The following is a 24,675-nucleotide window of genomic DNA, read 5'->3' as shown; positions in this document are numbered from 1 at the left end:
AAAGCACATTATCAAAACGACAGTGTAAACTCTGTAGACTTTATGCACTGTACTGCAAAATTCTACCACAAAGGTCACTTAATTTTGCTTCAGCAAAAAAGTGAAAAGTAAGATGTGTGTCATTTTTTTTTTTCAAATTACTGTTGCCACTAATAAGTTGATATGTAATGTGGGTTTCTGCACTAGACAGCTTCAAAAATCACATGTAATGAGGGGATTCAGAAGATTGTATGAAGAGGAAAATCAAGCCTGAAAATAGGGGCATACCTCCAAAAATACGGGCAGTTGAGACACTCATACATTCTTTCTGGATTATCTCTACACCCTCCAGCTGTCCCTGACTTTTCAGAAAGTTGTCTCTGCTTTTCCATCATATATTTATTTTATTTAGCCCTTCAGTGGCTAAAAAATGGAACTCTGTCCCTACAAGCATTCAAAACACATCATCCAAAGCCTCCTTTAAATACCTCATCAACCCTTTATTAAGCCCCTTTTATTTAGCTTTTCCATCATATATTTATTTTATTTAGCCCTTCAGTGGCTAAAAAATGGAACTCTGTCCCTACAAGCATTCAAAACACATCATCCAAAGCCTCCTTTAAAGACCTCATCAGGCAACATCTCAAGGAAAGTTGGCAGTGCCATGATTGCTCCCCAGGCTAGTGAAAGCGGTTAACACATGCATACAAAATCTAGGGCACTTGATAATAGTTTTCAATCTTACTCACAAACACTGGCTAATCTACAATGTATGTACTGTACCTGTGTACTATGTATGTATTCTACCTATGTTCCAAATTTCAGCTATACACCACAAATCTATTAATTACCTTTATTTTTAAAATTAATATTTGTTTGCTCTCTCCACTGTAACTGTTTATGTGCCGCATACCACTGTAAAAACATGTCTCCTGTAATTTGTGTGTATACTGATCATGTTTAAATAACTAAATGTGTCTGTAATTTTTCTTTGTGGAGCTTTTCTCCCCGGGCCTCTGCTGAAAAAGGGCCTTTTCGGCTCAGTCAGACACCCCCGGTTAACAAATGTAAAATAAATAAAAATAAATTTAACATTTGTTTGCTGGGATAGTCCAACTGGACAACAAATGTCCATTTTCAGCGGAGGCCTAGAGAGAAAAACTACATAAGTTTACAGAGAAAATAAAAATTTACAAAAGAGACATTACAGAATAGTAGCATACAGATTGTAGACTTTACAGCTATTAGTATACAATAAGAGAATATTCCCCATTTTGGTTGAAAATACAAGTGTACAAAATATACAATGAGAGTAGATGAGAACTAGGTAGAGTATGGCAAGATATTTCACAATTGAATAACAGGATATATAAATGTTTAAGTTTCCATATATACAGTCAAGCAAATACACATGCAAGAGCATACACACACTACATACACTCATATATAGGTTACTGCTCACACATGGATTAGTATAGAGAGTGTGCTGTCCAAGACAGATGGGGTGTAGAAATAGTGAGGATTCAGGGGGTCATTACAGTTGCATAGATGTTTGGTGAAGAGGTATGTTTTAAGCAGGTTTTTGATAGAGGGTGGGGAGTTTTGTAGTGTGATGTCAGGGGGAAGGTTGTTCCATACTTTTGCTATTTCATGGGCAAATAGTGATTCCCCAGAGTCGTTTTAGCATATGATGGTTGCGATTAAGGCTTTGTTGGAGGACCGAAGTTGTCTATTTGAATTGTAAAAGGTGGTGCAGCGGTTAGCGTTGCCGCCTCCCAGCAAGAGGTTCTCCTGCTCAATCCTCAACTGGGGTGCGTGGAGTCTGCATGTCCTGCCTGTGGTCGCGTGAGTTTTCTCATAAAGACATGTTATAGGTGGATTGGACACTCCAAATTGGCCCTAGGCGTGAGTGTCTTCTGAGGAAGGCTGGGCGCTGGACTAGCAACTAGACACCCTAAAACCCCGCTGCCAATCATGAGCGTACAGATGATCCGCTGTGGCGACCCCTAACCGGGAAAAGCAGCAAAAAAGAAGAAGTTATCCGTGATCAGATAATCACAAATTTTACAAGGAGCAGAACATAAACACACAGCGAAAATCTAAACTCGTAAATTCGTGAAAAAGATCATACTTAAGAAAAACAATCATGTTTTACAGATAACAAACCACATCGTAACCAACGCCTTACTAGCGCTCTGTCACATCATCCGAGGTCAAAGTTTTAAGCTGTCGACTCTAGGAAAAACAAAGCACTGTGGGAGTTGTAGTTCTGTCCTTTTCCCACTGCTGTTATTCATTGCGACAGAGCACGAATATGTCGTAGGTACGCTCAAGACAAAGACGACAAGTTCCAGGATCCTCTGAAGCATTACATCATAGCGGGCGTTTCCTTGTTTCTCTTTTTGTGCGGATACTGCAGTAGTCTCAATCATTTATAGTGTGCCGGTAGCGTGGGTTTCGTTTACTGCTGTCACTTGTTACAAAATGGATCCTGGAGGTAGTGGAGGAGATGATGTGTCGTCCGCCTTAGAGGTGGCTTCCACGGTGCAGAATGTGGCTGATGTTTCAATGCTTCAGAAGCATATCCGTAAATTAGTGCCACTGTTACTGGAAGATGGCGGCGAGACACCCGCCGCCCTGGAAACTGCTTTGGAAGAAAAGAGTGCCTTGGAGCAGATGAGAAAATTCTTGTCTGATCCCCAGATTCACACTATTTTGGTGGAAAGAACGAATTTGAAAGGTGCGTGTGTAGTGTAAATGTTTTATTTTTTTCCCTTTGAGCTGTCCTTTTTATGTATGTGTTGGTGCATTCTATTGGGTGTTTGTGCCGTGTCCTGTAGGATTAATTGATAGATTGGATGTGTGGACCCCTTCGCTGGCGATTCATCTGTCCATCTTCCCTAAACCTCTTTTCCCATGTTTGCACGTGGGTCGGGATGTCATGTCAACAGTGATTATCGTGTTCTATGATAGTTCTTTTGAGTGGGGCTCGCTACACATTATTGTAAATGTTGAACATGTAAGTATTCATTCACGTGTCCTTTTATCAGTGACATTACGTGGTTGTTCACAAAGTTGATTAACAGAATGATACAGCAGATTGTTCAGCTGTAGTGACGTTTTCTGTACGTAATTCAAATTTAAGATAGTTTACAATACTTCATAAAATTCTGCCGGTTCTGTGGAAGATCAGTAACCCACCTGCCTATGCTAAAGGTGAGACTAGTTAAGTGTGTATTTGATTGAGCCAAGGCGCTTAAGGTTAATGTTTTATTGGTTTTTGTTGAGGATCAGTAACCTGTTTACCTATGCTAGAAGTGAAACTAGTTAAATGTGCTTTTGGTTGAGGCAAAGCACACCACTTAAGGTTAAGTATGACTGTTTAGAAGAGCAGTGTAATTTGTCATGAAATAAGCTACCGCATAGTGTGTGCAGTCCGATTTTTGAAAAAAAAAATCTGGCTTCTGTAATTACATTTGTCATTTTTTTTAACCCGTGTTATTGGAGTGCAAGCCCCGCCTGACACACTGCATCACGGCCACGTCTCTTAATCTCCTACCTGCTTACAGATTTTGGTTGCTTGATCGTATGAATAGTTATAGCATGCCGAAACCACTAAATATCACAGTTGCTAAGTATGCATACTTGTAAATGAAACCTACAAAAAATATAGAAATAACCAAAGGGTGGGTTACTGACCCTGAATCAACCAATATCACAGGTGCGAACTAGGCATACTATTAAATTAAATGTACAAGCAATTAAGAGCCCTTAAAAATAGGTAGCCTACAGCCCAAACTACGATTTATATAGCCTGTGATTTGTGAAACTCCGGCTGCCGCCGTGTCAATCACGCAGGCCACGCCCATTCCTGTGCGAACAGAAGGGTTGGTTTCTAATTCTAAATATTAACTGCAGTCTGACGTTCTATCTTCACGGACGCTAATTTCTCCATTTATAATTCAAGCGCTTTGATTTCCTGTCCTGACGTAAACTACTATTGGTGGAACGAATGTTGATAAAGTAGGTGGATGTAGTAGTATCGTCCTGCATGGAACAGGAGGAATGCTGCTTGTTTTATGTGCTTTGAGTTTTGTTGTAAAGACTTACTATAAGATACTGGAAGGTGTCCAAGGGACTGCAGTCATTTTTGTGCTGATGCCGACTGGCATTCAACAGTTGTGCTGCTGATTGCTTATTTTTAACAAAGATTTATGTTTGTATATTTAGGGTTGTCAGTGTTTAATTTGACGTGTAGTAGGTAATTGCTGGCATTTGTGTAAGTGGCATTTGCCAGATTGTGAGAATTGTGCTGAATTCTACCTTGCTTTATACACTAAAAAGCGCTTACTGAGAGTGCGGAAGTCCAGGAATTTATGTAAAGAAAGGAGTACTTACTAACAAAACAATGGAAGTCGTTAAAAACAACAATTCATTATCGGAACTCTACACGCTTGTGGAAAGTGGCGCAGCAGTAAGAAGCTCTGTCACGTTGCAAGATAATGACGGAGAGAGTCGACAGACACCATCCTTCAGGTATGTTGGAAGAAATCTGATCATTCTAGGTAAAGTTATGGAAGGAGATTGGAATGAAGGAAGCCCCATTGAAGCTGGGCTGCTACATGCATCTTACAGCCAACAGTGCAAGAGGAAAGCGAACCCAGTCTAGAAGAAAGAAAATGACGGACTTGGATTTCAGGTGTGATCAGGATGTTGAGTATATTGGGGAAGAGATGGTTCTCATCGTATGACAGAGGAGGGGTGTCTCCCAAACGAAGTGGCACTAGAGAATGCTTATTCTCCACTCTTTATCTAGCAGTGCAGCAGCAGTAAACTCCTGTCACATTATTTATTTTACTTTACTTTACATTTGTTGACCGGGCTAGTCTAACTGGATTTAAGTCCATTTTCAGTAGAGGCCTGGGGAGAAAAGCTCCAAGCATAAACAGTAAAATTAGAAGTTATGTACTCACCATAACGTGCCATCTGAGTAGGTAGTTCATTTGTCTGCATCCTGTGGGTTACGGATCCGATATCGGATCAGAGCCGGCAACTTGTTTCAAGCTAATGGATCCGAGCTCCTAGCCCCTCCCTTCACCCATAATCCCCTGCTAACCCTCCATGACCTCAGATCGAGTTTGCCTTTCCATATATATCCAAGAAAGGATACCTAAAAAAAACTAATAGATCCAAGAAGGTCAGGGGGAAGGAGGGGGGGATGGTTGCAGACAAATGAACTACCTACTCAGATGGAACGTTATGGTGAGTACATAACTTCTAAATCTGAAGTAGGAATGTTCATTTGTCTGCAACCTGTGGGACAGAGTCCCCAGCTACCTGCACCCTGGGTGGCCATCATGGAAGGATATTACGAAGCACCGCAGAGCCAAAGGATGCTCTCCCTCTAGAAAGCAAGTCTAGCTTGTAGTGGTTGATAAAGGTTTGAGATGAAGCCCAAGTGGCTGCAGGACAAATATCATCCAAAGGAACTCTAGACTTGAAAGCCGCAGAAGTAGAAATGGAGCGAGTGGAATGAGCACGAACTCCTTCTGGTGCGGGTCTACTCGAGGCTTGATAAGCTAGCAGGATACATTGGGAAATCCAGTGAGATAAAGATACTTTAGAGATAGCTTTCCCCAAGTTAAATTTGGCAAAGGAAACGAACAGCTGGTCGGATTGTCTATGGCCAGCCGTCCTATGGGGTATAAAAACGAAGCTGCCTATGAACATCCAATGAGTGCAGCTTGTATTCACCCTTATTTTGATATTTAGGGAAGAAACCCGGCCAATTTATGGATTCTTTTATGTTGGTTTCTGATGCTATCTTGGGAAGAAAGAGTGTCCTATCAGGGTGAAAAATCAGGTATGGAGGTTTTACAGAAAGAGCCTGAAGTTCCGACACTCTTTTCGCTGAAGTAATGGCTACAAGGAATGCCGTTTTCCATGACAAGAATTTGAGGTCCACTGAAGCAGCGGGTTCAAAGGGTGGAGCAGTCAAGGCTTGAAGAACTAAAGTAAGATCCCATGGGGGTACGGCTTCTTTTACAGGAGGTCTAAGTAAAAAGGTACCCTTGAGAGAGGTTTTACACAATTTGGCTGACATCAAGTGTCCTGTATCATGAGAAATGGCTGCCAATTGCACTTTGACAGTTGAACAACTAGCACCTTCTTGAGAGTTCAGTTAGGAAGTCTAAAATGGATGGAAGAGGAGCCGTAAAGGGATCTAGCTCTCGGCGCTCCGCCCAGATGGAAAAACGTTTCCATTTGCTGTGATATACCTTCCTGGTGGAGGGCTTATGTGCTGCCACGAGTATGGCTTTGGCTCTTGAAGAGATACCGGGAGTCCTAACTAGGAGTGGAACTGGAGCAACCAAGCTGTCAGTTTCAGATTGTCCAGGTTTTGGAGTTGGCAAGTCCAATGGATGGGGGATGAGATCCGGGATGGGATCTAGAATCCAAGGGTGATTCACAAGGTGAGACCACAGGTAAGGGAACCAAATTTGTCGAGGCCAGAATGAGGCAATGAGAATCATTTTGCTCCCCAACCGCGAGGCTTTCTGTAAGAGTTGTATCATCATTGGAAGAAGAGGATAGGCATAGAGTAGACCGGGTGGCCAAGCATGCACCAGAGCGTCTCTTGGAGATTCCCCTGGTGGGGGGATTAGAGCGAAGAAATTGTCTCATTTGGCGTTTGATGGAGATGCAAACAGATCGCAACAGGGTTGCCCCCATGTTGCGAATATCTGCTTTGCTACTAGAGGATTGAGAGACCACTCGTAGGGGGTAAGAAGGGTGCGGCTTGTCCGCTAGGATGTTGGTCCTCCCCGGAATGTGCATTGCAATCAGAAAGCGGTTGGTGGAGATTGCCCATTCCCACACTCTCATGGCTTCGCGGCAAAGAGGATAAGATCTGGTTCCCCCCCTGTTTGTTGATGTACCAGACCACTGACATGTTGTCCGAGTGAATTGCAATCGTTCCTGCGGGGAGGAAGCTCTGAAGTGCTTGCAACGCTAACAGCACCGCTCATCTCCAAAACGTTGATATGCAGGGATGTCTCTGTATCGTTCCACGTGCCTTGGACTGTCCTGCCTGAATAATGCCCCCTGCGGCGGGAAGCGTCCGTGGTCACCGTGGCGATGGGGGGAGAGGTGCAGAAGGGACGGCCCGTATGGAAGTTTGATGCTTGGAGCCACCATAGTAACGCCCTTCTGCAAGCCTTGCTGATAGCAATGGGATGGTGGAGAGGGAGGGATAGGAAGGAACATTGCACTAACAGAGTCCATTGCAGGACTCGCATGTTCAAACGGGCGCATGGAAGGAGTGTAATCGCTGCTGCCATGGAGCCTAGTGCCCTCAGGATCAATTCCGCTGGTGAAGCCTCTGAATGAAGGATAGCCCGCACATGAAGTTGAAGATTTCTGATTCTCTCCGCAGTTAGGAAGGCTCGCAAATCTCTGGTGTTTATTCTGGCACCTATAAATTCTATGATCTGTGTTGGAGCCAGTAGGGATTTGCCGACATTGATAGTAATGCCTAGTTGTGGGGCTAGATGGAGAAAGAAGTCTCTGGCTGAGCAAAGTAGATGCCTTGTTGGTGCGGTCAGGAGCCAGTTGTCCAGGTACGAGAAGACCTGAATTCCCTGGAGTCTCAGGTGGGCCGCAATCGCTGCTAACACTTTGGTGAACACCCGGGGGGCTGTGGTGAGGCCAGAGGGAAGGACCCTGAACTGGTAGTGACTAGCTCCCAGCCGGAAGCGAAGGAACTTCCTGGATCGTTTGTCCATTAAGATGTGGTAATACGCATCCTAGAGGTCTATAGAGCACATCCAGTCGTTCTCCCTCAGAAGGGGGAGGATAGATTGAAGAGTGACCATTCGGAATTTTTCCTTGGTTACTGGCAGGTTCAAGAGGGAAAGGTCTAGGATGGGTCTCGGATCCCCCGTCTTTTTTGGCACCAAAAAGAACCTGGAGTAGAACCCTAATCCGAGCTGGTCTTGGGGGACGGGCTGGATGGCTCTTTCTTAGCAGCTGCTGTATTTCTGCGGCTGCGGCCTCCCTGTGATCGGGTGGTACATCGGGGAGGTTCTTGGATTGGGAGACATGGAGAATTGGTATTTTGTACCCTCTGGATATGATGCGAAGCACCCAGCGGTCTGTTGTGATGGACTCCCATGCCACTAGATGCTTCGAAAAATGCCCCCCGACTGCCTCCAGAGTGGAGCAGCCGGGCAACCCCTCAGGGCTGCTGCACGGGCCGTTCAGAGAAAGGTTCTCTGGACCCGAAATTTCTCGGGGCCCCTCTGCCCCTAGGGCGACGTTCTCCCTGTCCACCTCTGCCACGGTAGGACTGGTTGTCCGGAGCTGGTTGGGAATGTTGTGATTTTCTGAACCACATCTTCTGACCCTTTTGGTTCCTTGAAAAGGACCGCTGGGGAGCAGAGAAGCGGACTCCGGCAGACGTCTTCCTGTCCTTCTCGCTCTGGACAAGCGTCTCGCGAACTGTTTTGCCAAAAAGGGCAGAACCATCAAAGGGGGCGTTCGCGAAGGACGCTTTAAAGGGCTCCGTAAAGTTGCAATGACGGAGCCAGGCCTGACGTCTCATGACTAGGCCTGCTCCGCTGGCCCTAGCGGCTCCCTCTGTGGGGTGGGACAATAGCCGCATAGAGGTGTTTGAAATGGATCTCAAAGTGTCTATTCGGGTGGAGTACAATTGTTTATCCTCCTCCGACATGGACTCGGGGGGCTGCAGCGTATTCTTTGATAAGATCCCGCTGCATCCTGATGACATGTGCCATATAGTTCAGAGACCTTACTGAGAAAGTCGCTGAACTAAAGACTCGCTTCGCTAAGCGATCCATCAAATGGGACACTCTGCTCGGTGGATGGACTGAGGGACTCTCCTGAGCCAATTCCCTCTTTGTGGCTGCCGCCATCGACATGGCATCTACAGGGGGGCCCTTACTCCAATGAGACCGGTCTGAGGGGGGGGCTAAGAATCATATCCGGTCGTTTGGGTATTGGCTCCACGGTGTCCGGATCCTTCCATGCCCTGGTGGTAATAAGGTCCACCAGGGGATCGGCTGGAGGGGACACCCAGGAGGTAGACGGGCCTGCCTCGAATGCCTCCAGAAACACGGCCTCGTCAGAGGAAGACTTGGGGACAGACCACCCACCTCTGATTCTTAGCATCTCCATGATGTCTCCAAAAGAGACATCCTCAGGGGGTGATCTTGGGGAGCCTTCCCCTTCCTCCAAGTCAGTGTCCTCGGTTAAGGACTCAGGGGAGTCCACGTGCCTCCTTTTGCACTTATGCTTGCGGGGAGCTTCCTCGGGGGGGACTGTCAGAGGAGGCCTCGCCAGCAACATCTTGTTCCAATGGAACTATCTGTGACATCGAAGCAGGCTGTCCCTTTGGCCGGGTGATGTAAGCCTGGCCCAGCAGGGAGGAGTCGATGCAAGGACCGGGGGTCTGGATGCTCTCAACAGAGCCCTCTCCACAACATCGAATGCCGAGGGAGAGCCACTCTCCAATGGATCCGAAAGTCTGCTCCCACTCGGATCCGATGAAAGGATCGGAGCTGGCGCAGAGACAGTCTGATCCGAGGGACCAGTGTGCTCCGTCCTGGACGGAGCCGAAGGCACACTGAATCCCCCGGATCCGAAGCTCGGACCACGGCTCCGAGAGGTCGGATCCGACCGACTCGAGGGTAGGGTCGGGTCCAAAGTACCAAGTACTGTCGGCGCCAACCCACCCCCGGTTCCAAGGCTGCTCGGCTCCAAACCCTGGTAGTGGGTCGGAGAAGGAGCAATTGGGTGGAAAAAAGGTGTTGAGCTCCCCCCCCCCCGAGGGGGGGGGGAGACAAGAGCACTCCCATCTGCAGCTGGGCCTGGATGAACCTTTTTATCATCTGGTCCAAGTCTACATCAGATAAACTGAATGTAGATCTCGAAGAGGCCACCGAGGCAGGCCTGGAATGCCGCCTCGATGACCTCGATGGAGATCGGGTCTCCTCCTCCTTGGGCCCCGGGGAGAAAGAAGGGGATCAGAGCCGAGGAGGAGGAGACCTTGAAGCAATGGAGGGAGAAGCCCGCTTAGCTGGCGGGGCCGAAACTGAGGTCTCGGCCCGCCGCTTGTGGTGCTTCTCCCTCAGTTTCTCCCTCCTGGCCTCCCTGTACTCCGACACTTTTTAGTGGGAGTTCGAGTCGCAGGCAGGGGGGGGGCAGGAGTGGCAACCATCACAGGCTGTGATGGAGCCACAGGAGTAGCAGAAGTAGCTGAGGCCGAAGCTGAATCCGTGGGTAGAAGTCCCGCCAGGACCAGCTTCAACCTCTGTTCTTTCAGTGCCCTGGGGTTGAACGCTGCACAGATAGTACAGCCCGAGGTGAGGTGTTCAACCCCAAGGCACCGAACGCACAGAGTGTGGCCATCAGCTGGGGAGAGCTTATGGCCACACTCAGTACATTTAGAAAATAAAAAACTACACACACACACAGGCCCCAAAAGACACACAACAAACACTCACACACTAGCGACCAGCGAAGGGAGGGTATTAAAAAATTAAGGAAACTAACAGATACACTATACAAATATTACTTTGAACAAAAAAAGTATTTCCTGACAAGAAATAATTCAAAAAGTGAACTATTTTTTGACTTATCTGACAGAGCTCAAAAAGATCCAGCCATCACAAGCGCGGCAAACTAGATCTGTGCTCATGGAGGGTTAGCAGGGGATTATGGGTGAAGGGAGGGGCTAGGAGCTTGGATCCATTAGCTTGAAACAAGTTGCCGGCTCGGATCCGATATCGGATCCGTAACCCACAGGTTGCAGACAAATGAACATTCCTACTTCAGATCACAAGTTAACCGTATATAACTAGGCCATGTAAGAAAACAGTACAGTGGTAGCATTGGTTAAAAGCAAATGTATAGTAATGTAATTATAGAATATAGGCATTATGCTAAAAGTTTATTTTTAAGTAAAGAATGGCAGCTGTACTAAACACAAAGTGGGTATGAGCACAACAGAGTAAAATCCTTATAATTTTTCCTTTTGCTATGAAAAAAAAAGAAGCATGATTAAGGAGGCCTAGGTTAGAGGCCTAATATAGAGGGGTGGGGAAAAGGGTACGAGTGGGAGGGGAAATAGATTTCAGTCTGGGTTAGCACAGGGACAAAACCACCTGAGTTTTAAGATGTTCTTTAATATGTTTTTTTGAATAGAGAAGTAGAAGGTAGGTTAGATAGTTCAGGAGGGAGCTGATTCCACTTTTTGCCTGAAGTGTTTGTGAAAAGTGAGTCACCAGATTTATTATTAGATTTAATCAAGGAGACCAGGAGTTTATTAGCAGAACGTAGGGTAGCTAGATTTTTGTATGGTGAAATCAGATTATTGAGGATAGGGGTATTATTGGGGTGGTGTAGGATCTTTTGAGTGATAAGTAACTGCTGATAGAGTATGTGGTTCTGCAATTCTAGCCATCCTAGTTGTTTGAGGTTAAGACAGTGGTGAGTTTTAAAGGGTGTACATGTAATGAATCTAGCTATACTATTATAACAGGTAGAAAGTTTGGAGATGTTATTCTTAGGTTAGTATATATAGCAGAGGCATAGAAAAGGGTAGAAATGAGGTGGGTCTGGGCAATAGTTTCCTGGCTATGGGGGTAAGGAATGGTTTGATTCTATAGAGGGGATCGGAGCCGAGGAGGAGGAGACCTAGAAGCAATGGAGGGAGAAGCCTGCTTATAAGGTCCACCAGGGGATCGGCTGGAGGGGACACCCAGGAGGTAGACGGGCCTGTCATAGTTAAGACTATTGTCAATTGTAACCCCTAGTAGGCAGGTGGTAGTATCTGGGGTAATGTTAGTAGCATTGTTAAAGGTTATAGCGAAGAATGGTGTGGAAGATTTTTGAGTTTGGGTAAAAAGCAGTAATTTTGTTTTTTTGGGATTAAGGAGGAGGCAATGTTTCATAAACCAGTTTTCCACATTTTGGGATTAAGGAGGAGGCAATGTTTCATAAACCAGTTTTCCACATTTTGGAACACTGTTTGGGTGAGGGGACTGGAGGGAGGCTATGTTCTTAGCAGTACAGATTAAGGTTGAGTCCTCTGCATATTGAATGCAGGTGGCTTGAGGTATGTCCATGTGGAGGTCGTTAATAAATAAGGAGAAAAGAAGGGGACCTAAGTTAGAGCCTTGTGGGACTCCAATATTTACTGGGAGTAATGAAGACAGATTGTTATCCCAAAGTACTGCTTGCTTTCTGTTTTGAAGATAACACCTAAACCATTGTAATGCTAGTGGATCAAGAGAATGGTATTTTAGTTTGTCTAGAAGTAAGTTTATGGTTAACCATATCAAAGGCTTTTGACAGGTCAATAAATAGTGCAGAGGAAAAGGAGTTATTGTTATGATTTTTATTTATAGAGTCAGTGAAGGATAAAAGGGCAGTTGTTGTGCTGTGGAATTGTCTAAAGCCATGTTGGCTAGTTGGTTATTTTGTAGAAGGTGGTTGAGTAGTTGTTTATGAATACATTTTTCCATTATTTTAGCTAATGGGGAGAGTAAGGCAATAGGGCGAAAGTTTGAAAGCTCTATAGAAGATCCACCTTTGTGTAGTGGGATAATGCAAGATACTTTCCAAATGGTAGGGATTTTGCCTTCAGAGATAGTTCTGTTAATGAGTATAGATATGGGGTAATGAATAGCTTTTGCGGCAATTTGTAGGTATTCAGATGGGAGTCGGTCCGCAGATGGGGTGCAGGGTTTAAGTTTTTTAAGCAGTTTAAGAATAAGAGATGTAGGAATAGGTTGTATATGAAAGGTAGGAGATGTTGTCTTGGTGGTGTGTGGTGGGGAAGCAGTAGGTGGGGGTACAGAATTGGCTAGGGTTTGAATGGCTTCTGTAAAGTATTTATTAAAGGCATCAGGGATCTGGTTGAAATTATTTTGGTTGAAACCTAATGGAGCAGGAGTAGTAGAGTGTCCTGGTTGGTTGAAGTTTGTTTATCCCTGACCAAAATTTTTGTGGTGTTTGTTGATTAGTTTGTTGGAGGTGTAGGTAGTAGTCTTTCTTGTCTCTAAGAGTATCCTTGGTGGCATTTCTTAGCTGTTTAAAGAGGAGGTGATCAAATGGACATTTGGTAGCTCTCCATTTAGCCCATATTTTGTTTCTGAGGAGCATATTCTGCTTAGTTTGTTTTGTTAGCCATGGGACAGATTTGGATCTTATACTAGTGGAGTGCTGAGGTGCGTGGTAGTCTAGAATTTGAAGAAAGTTAGTGTTGAAGTAGGTCACAGCCTCATCAAGTTCAAGATGGGTCAGTGGTGACTAGTCACATGCTTGCAGTTCGTTCAGGAATCTATCAGGATTAAAGAATTTCTTTGAGCGGGAAGTTTTGAGTTTGTGAGCAGTTGGGATATGAAATTTTTGTCTAATGTAAGTAAGCATATGGTCACTAATATTGTCGAAGGGTTCCTGGATTATAATTGCTAGGGTGGTTATTAATAAGGATCCAGTCAATAGTAGATTCTTTCCTGTTAGGTTTGTGGATTCTAGTAGGAGTGGCTATTAATTGGGAGAATCCATAAAGATTTATGTGGTTAGTGGGGTTCTGAGAACTACATGTTAGCCAGTCTATGTTGAAGTCACCCAGTACAATGGTTTCCTGGGGTAGTTTGGTAGAGAGAAGATTAAGAAAGATTTCAAGAGTATTAGTATTGTTACCAGGGGGAAGATACAAGCAAATTAGGTTGATAGATTTGGTGGTGTTGATTTGGAGTTTGGTAGACAGTATTTCAGATTTGGTGTGTAGTGATGGAATCTCATTAAAGAGGGATACTTGGAGATTAGATTTATAGATAATGGCTATACCGCAGCCTTTTTTGGTTTTGCGGTCACATCTAAAGATGTTCTAGCCTGGAGGGGTAATTTCCTGGTCTAGAGTAGATGGTTTTAGCCAGGTTTCTGTAAGACATAGAATATCAAATGAGTGCAAGTCCAGGAGTGCATGCAGGTGGGGATTTTTATTGTTAAGACTTCTAATATTAAGGTGAGCAATCAGGAGGAAGTTAGGTGCTTTAGCTAATGTAGAAGGTTTAGGTAAAGTTACATTATCAAGGTTATTCCTATTGTTAGTATTGGGGCCAGGGTTTGGATGAATATCCCCGTCAAAGAGAAGGTAACACTGGGGATAGTGTAGGAATTTAAGGGTCTTGAGGGAATTATTAAAATTCTTTTTGGTGGTGAGATAAGTCACATGGGTTGTTCTGTGATATTTTGGTAGTATATAGTTAGAGGTACAGGTTATGTTACTGTGGTTGAGGGTGTACATAAAGGAAGTAGGTAAAGTATGTTGGAAATGATGGTTTTGTTCAAGTAGAGTAAGATTTTCAAAGAAGGTCAGTGAATAAGGTATGGTCAGAGAGGCTATTGCGGTAGTTAAGAGTAGGATGTATGTGAAAATAGTATTGTGTTGGTGACATGGCAGTAAGTAGAATCAGATGAGAGTAGCTTGTTTGTGTAAGTGAGGTAGGAAAATAGATGAGGATGTTTCAAGAGATTAAGCAGGTTATAGAAAAAGAAAAGCAAAGGGAAAGTAATGGAGGTTGAATGGGAGGTAGATACGGGAAGTCAGTGCAGAGGATGGTTAGGATAGGTAATGGAGTAATTAAAGGGAGAGGTAATTTAGACTAAGTAGGAAAGAAAGAGATAGGGGAGTGGCCTAGTGATGATGAGGTATCTGAAAAGTTTTGGAGAAGATGACTCCTTTCTTACTGTGATAGTGGAGAAGAAGCTGGACTTGAGGAAATAAACCAGTTGTGTGTGTGCTTACCTTTCAGAAGGCATGTGAGAAACTCCTCAGTTGATTTGGGCAGTCGTGCAATTGTTCAAAATTGTGGAAATGTAGGCAGAATTAGGAAGGCTGTGCACCAGTACTGACACAAGTATGAACAGTATTTGGACTCCCCTGGTGGCTTTCCAGTGGAAGTGGGTGTGCTTCTGGGTTCAGTTTTGAGCCTATTCCTGTCCATACTGGAGATGAACCTACATCAGCAAATGGGTCTGGGAGACTAGAGCAAAGTAGTAGCTATATGCAGATGTGGTATTTTCAGGCAGATTAAATAGGAGCTTACACAAGTGGTACAGGGCTGTAATAAGAAAATAAAAGCATGCATGAAACAGTATAGAAAGACAATAGTCAGAGCAGCAACTTGCAGAAATCAGATGTTGAAAATTGAGCATGAAGGAGAAGATAGTGGAATAAGTTAACAGATTAAAGTATTCTGGAGGTGTGGTTGAGAGAGAAACCTGATTGAGGATGTTAGAACTAGAATCAGTACTGTTGTGGCTGTTGCCCCAAAGTGTTTAGTGTACTGTGTGCAGAAGAATGTCAAAGAAATTAATAAGGTGTACAAAATGGTAACTATTGCTTCCATAAGGCACATATGTAATGAAGGCAGAGCAGTAGAGGGAACTTTAGGTGATGGAGTGGTAGTATGGTGGGTACTGTGGGACATGTGAGAAAAATGAGGACGTTGGAATGTAGGCTACTAAAGCAACCTCAGTTGTAGAAAAAGTCAAGGAAAATAGATTTATGTGCAGAAGTAGACTTAAGAAACGGGAAGAAGGCAAAAATACAGGCATCCAGTCAAGAGACGGATTGCATGACCCGAAGAAGGTATGAGAGTGACTAGGTTGTGAATCAGGAAGTGGAAACACTTGATGCAATACTGAGTCAGTAAAGTGTGTGTGGGGGGTTAAAATAGTGATAAACAGAAGTTATAAGAAGCTAGGAAAGGTCTACTTCTGTGCCTTTTACTGGAGCTTATTGGGTAAGGTTTTGTTGAAAAGTGAAGACTAATTTTAATGAGGGCAAAATCTGCAGTAATGTTAAATTTGCATAAAGTGTGTGTATACAAATGTTTCATCACATTTTAAACTGACGTGAATTAACGTATGCTTAGAAAGTAACTTTTGTCCATGCTTCTTGACTTGCTACATTTCTTCACTACATAAATTGCTGTCTTCCCTTAAACTTCACTTCTGAAGGTTGATCTACATGTATTCCCGCAAGTTTCATTCATGTCTATGAAATCTGCTCTTCCCCTTTACAAAGATCCCACCTCCAGTTTTTCCATTATAATATCCAGCGGTACTTTACAACAGGTGTAGCATTTGATTTTTGTCTTCTAATTGTATTTATCAGCCCCAGTATTAAGCTTAGTAAGGTTTAGTTGTGTCTAGGCAGTCTGGATCCTATATCCCACATCAAAGGAATGATTTCCTTGGTGGCAACCATTTGTTTCCTCTAGTATTTGTCAGTGTATAAGAAACTTTTAAAAATATGACAACTCAACATTCCCCATAAAAATGTTCTTAATTATCTTTCCTCTTTTCCATCATGCAACACTTGCTATCCACAAGTTAAAATGTAAAGTCTTCATTCCTTATGGTAAAACCTCCACCATCCCCGAGCTGGTTAAGTTTTTACAGTAATTCCTGCTACTTTCGGAATTTAATCTTTGGTTGAATGGCATGTCTTCAGTCTGAACAAAGTGTTGGTGGGTCTCCATCTCCTGTATTCCTACATTTAATCACCTTTTCTCAGTTTGTATAATTTTCGGTAATCCTGTACGAGCGTACTTTGCAGGATGTGCAGTAGCAAGTCCCACCTTATCTCTGAATATTAATGTAGATGGTTTCACCGTCCACATGTTTCATCAAGGGGAGCAGTGCAATTGCCTGTTGTATTTAGTGTTTTTCATTTTTTTCGGGGGGGCTGCACCCCCTGCATGGGGGTGGCCCCAAGCCCTCCATAAATTTGTGTATACCAACTCTGAGTTAAATGCTACATTGAGGAAAAGGGTTACTCATATGCATCATGTCACTGTCATGCACAGCTATCATTTGCATATGAAATCACGCCTGTTTGAGAGGCCAGTCATGCAAGTCAGGCCCACGAGATGCCCAAATTTGTGCAAACTACCTTGTGAGGTACGCTCATACAGGATCACCAATAGCATTTTTAAGGTGCAGTGAAACTTGTACTGCAAGAAAGCTATCAAGTCTGGCATTATTTTACTTTCTCTAAGCAGCACTTTTGCTGTTTAGGGTGTCACCAAAAACTTATATTTTGGGTATGAAATACTTCCAGCACCATTTTACATATACTACAGCAAGTTTACATATACTACAGCAAGTTTAAAGTATTGGGCTAAGGACCTAATTTACATAAAAATATAAACGTATAGTAGTAAGTAAAACACTTTTACAGATGGGCAATTCTTTAGGCACAATAATGCCCTCCAGGGTGTCTTACTGTGTAATTGCCCTTCTTGGGGTGTAGAGGTCCTCCACCTGTGGCGTCAGGCCTCAGAAACATCCATGGGTGTGCATTGTTTACACAGTTAACACACCCTGTTGGGCATTATTGATTGCTTTTAGTGTCTTTAGTTTCTTCCCACTTGACAAGGATTCTGCTGTGGCAGCAAACGGTAATCCAAGAAAAGTGAATGCTTCATTTTATGGCCGTAAAAGTAAGAGTATTACTGAACCAATCTGTATGAGTACATAATTTTACACCTGTGGCCTTTTATTAAATTTTTATTAATATCCTAAAGAGATTTGACCATCTTTGTTCCATAACACAGAAATGTCCTTTGGAATCTTTCAGATTATCAGCAAATAAAGTTAACTTTTCATTTTATACCTTATTAGTTACATAATTTGAGTCCTTTATTTTCTTTGTCCGTGGTTCTACTATAAATCAAATAGTCAAAAAGAGGAACCCTCCCACTTTATTGCGTCTGATCCTTCATACTTTGTTCTTAACTCTGTCACAAAGCAGACTGTAGCAAATGCTTCTTTGGCATCAAGACTAGCCAACAGTACTTGTGTTTTGTTATACTTTCCTCTAGATCATGGTTTGTTGTCCGATGGTTATCCTATTCACAAAACCATATTGTTTACTTTTGGTAATATGGTTGCATTTTTGTCTAGCATAGGCATAAATACCTCAATCTTTGTAAATTGAAATGGGGCTACATGAAGTAAGATTTGAAGGATTTTGCCATGTTAGGGTAATACCGCACCCCCCCCGCATCGTTAATCATTACTCAAAACCTTCTAGAGCTTTATCACTTATGTTGTAACAAGATTTTCACAGGGATGATGTCTGTTCCTGGAGAATTCCCTGTTGGTTGATTTTTATACTTCACCTTTCTCTGGTTCTCCAGTCTTGGCTGTTAAGTCTTTTGTCTCTCTCAGCTTGGCATAGTTATTTTTCTTTAATATTTCCATTAGTGCCTTTTCTGTGTCCCCATTCCTCTGCTTCGTACAGATTTTCATAAATTCTGAAATTCCCATTTCCCTTGATCTGTGGTTGCTTTTCTTGGCATAGTAAGCCAAGTTTGGCTACAGTTCCTTACTGTTTCCTCAGTTGTGTTTAAAGTTGTACTGTATCATTACCAGAAAATAGTTGTTTAACAGCAGCCTTTGCAGACTTCATGTTATCAAAGTATTCTCCCTTTTTTTTATTTTTGACCAGAAGTTGGATATGCTGGTGTCATATTTACTGTGTGCATGATCTTAGTTTATGGGTCTCAAAAGTTTCGACTTAAATGCACCTACTCCTGTGAAATATAAATTTTATCTAGTCTAGCCCACTTTGTGTTTTGAGTACTGTTAGAATTCCTGCTACAGAATTCACATCCTCCATACTAAACATAATTATATTTATTTTTCAGAGATCTTCCTGCTATCTAAAGCAAATTTCACACTCCTCAAAACTGAGGTGGAATCCTTCAAAGCCCCCCGGAAAATATGGCCCAGACCGCAGAATCCTTTATAAACGCATTCTATGAACACCTTCAGGAATGCATGGATCATGCGATCCCAAATAAAACCAAGACCCAATCCTCCAAAGGCAGACGTCCTGTCTAGTGGACCCCAGCCATAAACAAACTATACAATAGAAGGAGGAAGCTACTAAATGATGGAGCAAAATCCCAAAAAGGGAAGGCATCACTGATCAGTATTAGCAAAAAACTACGGGCACTCATAAAATTGTCTAAGGCCAGCTTCGAGAGAAAAATTGCACCAGACACTATATCACAAGGCTTTCTTTAGTTATGTTAGGAACCTGGGTGGTAATTCCCAGATATGCTCAGAATTAGTCCAAAATGACAAAAAATACACTGAACTCACAGACATTGCCAACATCCTAGCTGACAGGTTCAGCGCAAACCCCCCCCCCCACACCAAAAGGGCAAATATCTATCCCAACAGAGTGCTGCCCCCCTGACATCTCAGATGCTCAGGTAAGAGCCGCCCTCTCCAAAGCAAAAAAACACAGCATCAATGGGACCAGACGGTGTCCCGGGCTGCGTCCTACATGAACTCCAAGAAGAGCTAAACCCAAACATAAAACTACTGTTCAATCTCAGCCTTACTACAGGATATGTGCCCAAAGAGTGGCGTACAGCAACAGTGGTCCCTCTCCATAAAGGTGGTGCCTCAGTGGATCCTGGAAACTATCGCCCCATAAGCCTGACTAGCTTGGTCTGCAAAGCTATGGAAAGGATCATCATGGACCTCATAAATAAAGATATTGGGGACCTACAGACACTGGATCCTACCCAGTTCGGCTTTAAGGGCAGATCCTGCCTCTTAAACCTGGTTGATTTCTTTGAAACTGTCACCAAGGCCATTGACGAGGGGAAGGTGGTCCACACAGCCTACCTGGACCTCTCAAAAGCCTTCGATACAATACCCCACTCTGGCATTATAGATAAGCTCACCAGCTTAAATATAAACCCCTATGTCACTAGATGGATTGCAAACTGGCTCAAGGACAGAACCCACATGGTTAGAATTGCTGGAGCCATGTCAGACTCCAAACCAGTTATAAGTGGTGTCCTACAAGGCTCAGTCCTGGGACCTCTCTTGTTTGGTATATATTTCTTGGAGGTACAGGTAAACACGGAAGGACTGTGGCTGACAAAGTTTGCAGATGACTGCAAACTGGGCGCCATAATCGACTCTCCAGCCGACACAAGCATCCTCCAAAAGGGCCTCCTAGAAACAGACAACTGGTGCCAGAGCCATGGCCTCAAGCTAAACGCCAAAAAGTGTATAGTCATCCCCTTTGGCAAAAACAAAGTGCAAAAAATTACCACATAGGTAGTAATCCATTAAGTGCAGAAGAAGTAATTGGGGACCTGGGGACCCAAGTTGATAGCAGTCTCTCATTTGACAACCACGTGGCCAAAGTGGTTAGAAAAACATTTTATATAGCCCACCTAATCATGAAGGGATTCACATCTAGATCAGGGGAGGTCATCGTGCCTCTTTACTCATCCCTCATCAGGCCCATAATTGAGTACAATGCCCCTTTTGGGATGTACCTTACCAGACACCTGCAGCAACTGGAAAGACCCCAAAAGTACCTCACCAAGAGGATCAAAGGGCTCAAACAGATGCCATATGCTGCCCGGTTAAAGAAACTCCAGCTCTACTCAGTGACACACCGCCTGTTCAGAGGCGATCTGTGCCTGACGTATAAAGCCATGTCCAACCCGGAATTAATGGACATGCTGCACCTCAGAAAATCCAAATCCCATCGAGCTACGCGCTTGAGAGACTTGAACCTCAGCACTGAAATAAATAGGACATGCTGGAGGGACAGATTCATAACCCAGAGGCTCCCTTCACTCTGGAATAAAATCCCAGTCCAGGTTAGGCAGAGTCCCTCATTTCCTCTCTTCAAGAGGAATCTTGATGAGTGGATGGGAGATCGTATGTTTACCCCGGGTATCACTTCTGTGTCACTGTTGGACAGAGGCACAGTATACTAACATCGAAAAAGGGCATAGCAAAATAAATTTAAAATGGGTGGCGAAAGCCAAACACATTCTGGCTAGGCTTATAAATGCCCTAGGGCAAATAGCCTAGTATGAACCTATGTTTTTGTGATGTGCTTTCAGTGTTGCGGTTAGAGTTCCACTCTCGCCTATATAAAAAAAAAAAAAAAAATTCCCCCCTTAGTTTATGTATCCAAAAATTCTCTTAAATCCCATAGTAGTCTGAAATATAATGCATATGCCAATGTCATTTCTTCTCCTGCCAGTAATAGCACTAGTGATTAAACAAAGGTAACTGTGGGGAAGTCTTCAGTATATCCTACCCAGGGGTTGGTTATTGCTATTATACAGTAACATAATTTACGGGAAAAAAAACTTGCTTTTCTTAATGTTTTTGTATATTTGCACTGGTGGTGGTCCACTTTTTTTGTATCTTGGGGCTTTCTTGATGTACTGCACATGTGTATGGGACTTGCGTTCCATGCTTATACAGTGCATCAGTGCTTTGGAAAGGAAGCAATGGAGAAAAGATCTGTCTTTTTATCGTATATAAGTTTGAAATCCAGACAGTTCAGAGGTACGAGAGAGGGCAGAAATACAAGGATAACTGTGTACATTTCTTTAGTTTTGCATAATGTACCTGATTTTTCCTTTTATTTTACATAAATGCACGCATACATAAAAATATTTCGAACAAGGGCATTAATGCTCTTCTAGCATGCCAGTGTACCAAAACACTTGTTCCCGTAAGTGTCCAGTTTGTCCTTAAAAATATCTAAACTAGTACTTGCTTTAATGTAGTTTGGTAGTCTGTTACATGCATCAGTTATTCTCTTGGAGAACCAATTGGTACACTTCATTTCAATATAATCTTCTACATGAATTGTCTGATTTTCTACTTTTTGATAACCTCAAACATTCCCAGAGGTAGTGGCCTGTAAATGCCCTATAAACCTGAATACGATCTTGGATATCTATAAGACACTACAAGTTCAGTTAATGTAAGTTATGAAAGACTGGTTTCACGTCCATGAATTCCCTTTGTATATTTCCACTGTACTCTTTCCAGTTTACCCCTGTTTACTTTCTTATAAGATTTCCATATTGTTCCATACTCAAGTTTGGGTGTAATGTAACTAACACTGACTTTATTTTCTGATTTCCTAGACTTCATAAATCTTTTTACACAACCTGTAGTTCTATAACTGTCATTAGCCAATTGGTTGATATTTTTAGAAAAACGTAAAGTTGGCTTTACCCATGTACCCAGATCCTTAAATGAATCTGTAGTTTCAATCAATTTCAGGTCATCTGCGTATACTGTAGAACATCTCTGAAAGTTAGGTCCGAAAGATAAAAGCTAAGCAAGACTGAGCCTATGACAGAGTGCTGTGAGACATCTGTCTGTGACCAAGAATTTCCTGTCCAATTGCTGTATTATATTGCCATGTCCTATCTGAAAGCCATGCAGCTATTCATCTTAGCAAGAGTGCATCAGTACCTAGTTTGTTTATTGACAAATGTTGTGTGTATGACCCTGTCAAATGCTGAACTTTAAATCTGTATAACATCACAGCACAATTTTCATATATAGCTGCTGTTATATTGTTAAAGTAGTAGTAGATCTATTTTAAACGTGCATGCTGATGGGCAGGTTAAGTATTGACAAAGAAAATACGGGACTCGGAAATTCAGTGATATAATTGGTATGGTAGTAAAGACAAGCTGGCTCTATGCAGATTATTTTATACCTAACAAACCTAGAAAAAGGCATTTACAGTGTTGTGGAACTTGAGACTGTTTCATATCTTTTCAGGATGCAAAATTAGTGGAGGTAAAACAAAGCAATAATGGTAAATCATGTACCCACACAAACTGATTCCGTAATCTCCATATTTATGGGGACATGATAAAATGAAGTATTTAGGAGTATGGATTAAAATTATTCTGGTGCGGCAACTAAGGGTGTGTGGGAAGAGACTAAAAATATACTAAAAAAAACTGGGAAAAGGGAAGCTCTGTTATATGGATAGCGATAGTAAAATGCAAGCAGTTGAAATGTTTTTAGCCCCATTAGTCTTAAAAAAAAAAAAAAAAAAAAATATGCCTGATCTCAATATATTAACTGGACAAGAAGTTGTGGATAGTAATTAGAGCTAAAGGATTTTATTTGGGAGGGGAGGATGGCAAGAGAAGAGTGGGATAAGATTTTTTTTTTCTTCCTGTAGAACAGGGCGGGTTGCGATTACCCAATCTGAAGGGGTACTTCAGGGCAACATAGTTAAGGCTGCTATACATGGCACAAGAAGAGAACCTTTAATTCAAAATGGAAAGATATGATAATGAAATGGGGAAGAAACTAGAAACAAGTAGAAATTGTTATTTTGGATGCAAACCTTTAAAAGAAGAATAACTGTAATCATACAGAATATTTTTTTCATAAAGTAGAAAGTATTCCAAGAACTAAGCCAACATGGGAATGGAGAAAGGCAGTTATGCTGATGGGGATGACTGCAGTTAGGGGTACAGACAAATGGCAAGAGGGGGCTGTAATTCATTGGAACAAATGTATTGGGGCCAAATATCTAGAGGGGGAAAGATAATAGAATGAGAAGATGCCAAAAATGTGTTTGGACTGCAGGTTAGAGATTGTCGACAAAGAGGAAGAAATAGGGGGTTCTAAATGAAAGACCAGCACTTTGTAGAGTTTTTAGTAGACGCTATAACAGAAGCTGCTATTTAAGAGGAGTAATATTTGTCGAGCATATAACATATTGAAAAATCCAGAGGATGTTGAAAAGGATTGGGAAGAGAGATTGGATAAGCAATTCACAAAGAAACAATGGGGCTATATGTGTAGGTCTCCCAAGTTTACAACAGAGTCTAGAAGATTTAGAATCCTTGTTTGGAAGTATTTGTATATGTATTTTTATATCCCAAGTAGTTTCCAAAGAATTTTTCCTTGGGTAGAGAGCAAACATTGGAACTGTGATGGGGAAGAAAGAGTTAACTGGGAAAATATTTTCTTGGAGTGTAATGAATTGGCAGACTTTTAAAAAATTCTTTGCAGACTACTTTATTAGAGATACTGGGTAAGCAAATTGGTTTAACTAAGAATGTTTTTTGTTGAGCTACGATACATAATCGGAATTGCCTAGGCATATTAAGGCCTTGCTGTGTCTTATTATGGTGGCTGCCAAAAGAAAAAAAGTGGCTGCTAGAAAATGGAAATGAAAGTCTAAACCAACTTTATTAAATATAGTGACTATAGTAAGTGAGAACTGGAATTGGGATCTTTAGAAAAGGGTAGGAGAAAATTACATAGGAAAAAATGGGTCTATATCACTGAATTGAAAATATCTGTGTTCAAAAAACATTTGCATCGGAAATGCCATTCATCGAGGTGTTGAGATAGTGGTACAGTATAGATAGGAACATTTTCTGTGAGTTGGTATATATAATTAGTGGGGGGTGCAGCACCCCCACAAGAGTGACTTCGATGACCTGCTTTTTCATTGTAAATGCCATTCAATTTCCGGTCTTTTCGCTGTCGTGATATAGACCTGGAAAAATGGGAATTGTGGGAACAATACACGTAGAGGAGGAACAAGGTTTAACAGTAGGCAGGACTTGAATAAACTATGTAATGTTTAACTGACAATGACTGGATAGTGTAAGTGATGTATGATGTTTGCAACTGCAAGTATATAAAATGTGGTTTGTAATGTATAAGGTTTGCAACTGGAATGGTGTGTATGGTGTGGCTTCATTTATAATAAACGTAAGATTGTGTATGTAGTATGTGATATTTTAATAAAGATGTTTCTTGTTT

At 42.5% G+C, this 24,675-nt stretch overlaps 1 protein-coding gene across 1 annotated transcript in view; it reads left to right on the top strand.

Annotated features, from left to right (window-relative positions):
- Positions 1–2,373: 2,373 nt before the first annotated feature.
- Positions 2,374–24,675, top strand: part of DYNC1H1 (dynein cytoplasmic 1 heavy chain 1) — a 3,754,902-nt gene continuing 3,732,600 nt past the window's right edge. Inside the window, exon 1 of the mRNA XM_044073590.1 lies at positions 2,374–2,719. Coding sequence (XP_043929525.1) covers positions 2,464–2,719 — 256 coding nt within the window. The 5' untranslated portion in view covers positions 2,374–2,463. The remainder of the gene's footprint in view (positions 2,720–24,675) is intronic.

Source organism: Protopterus annectens, chromosome 6.part0 (assembly GCF_019279795.1).
Source record: "Protopterus annectens isolate FY-2018-M chromosome 6.part0, PAN1.0, whole genome shotgun sequence".
NCBI classification, from domain to species: domain Eukaryota; kingdom Metazoa; phylum Chordata; order Ceratodontiformes; family Protopteridae; genus Protopterus; species Protopterus annectens.
The sequence above is the reverse complement of the archived record's forward strand: the minus strand, read 5'-3'. Positions and strand labels throughout refer to the sequence as shown.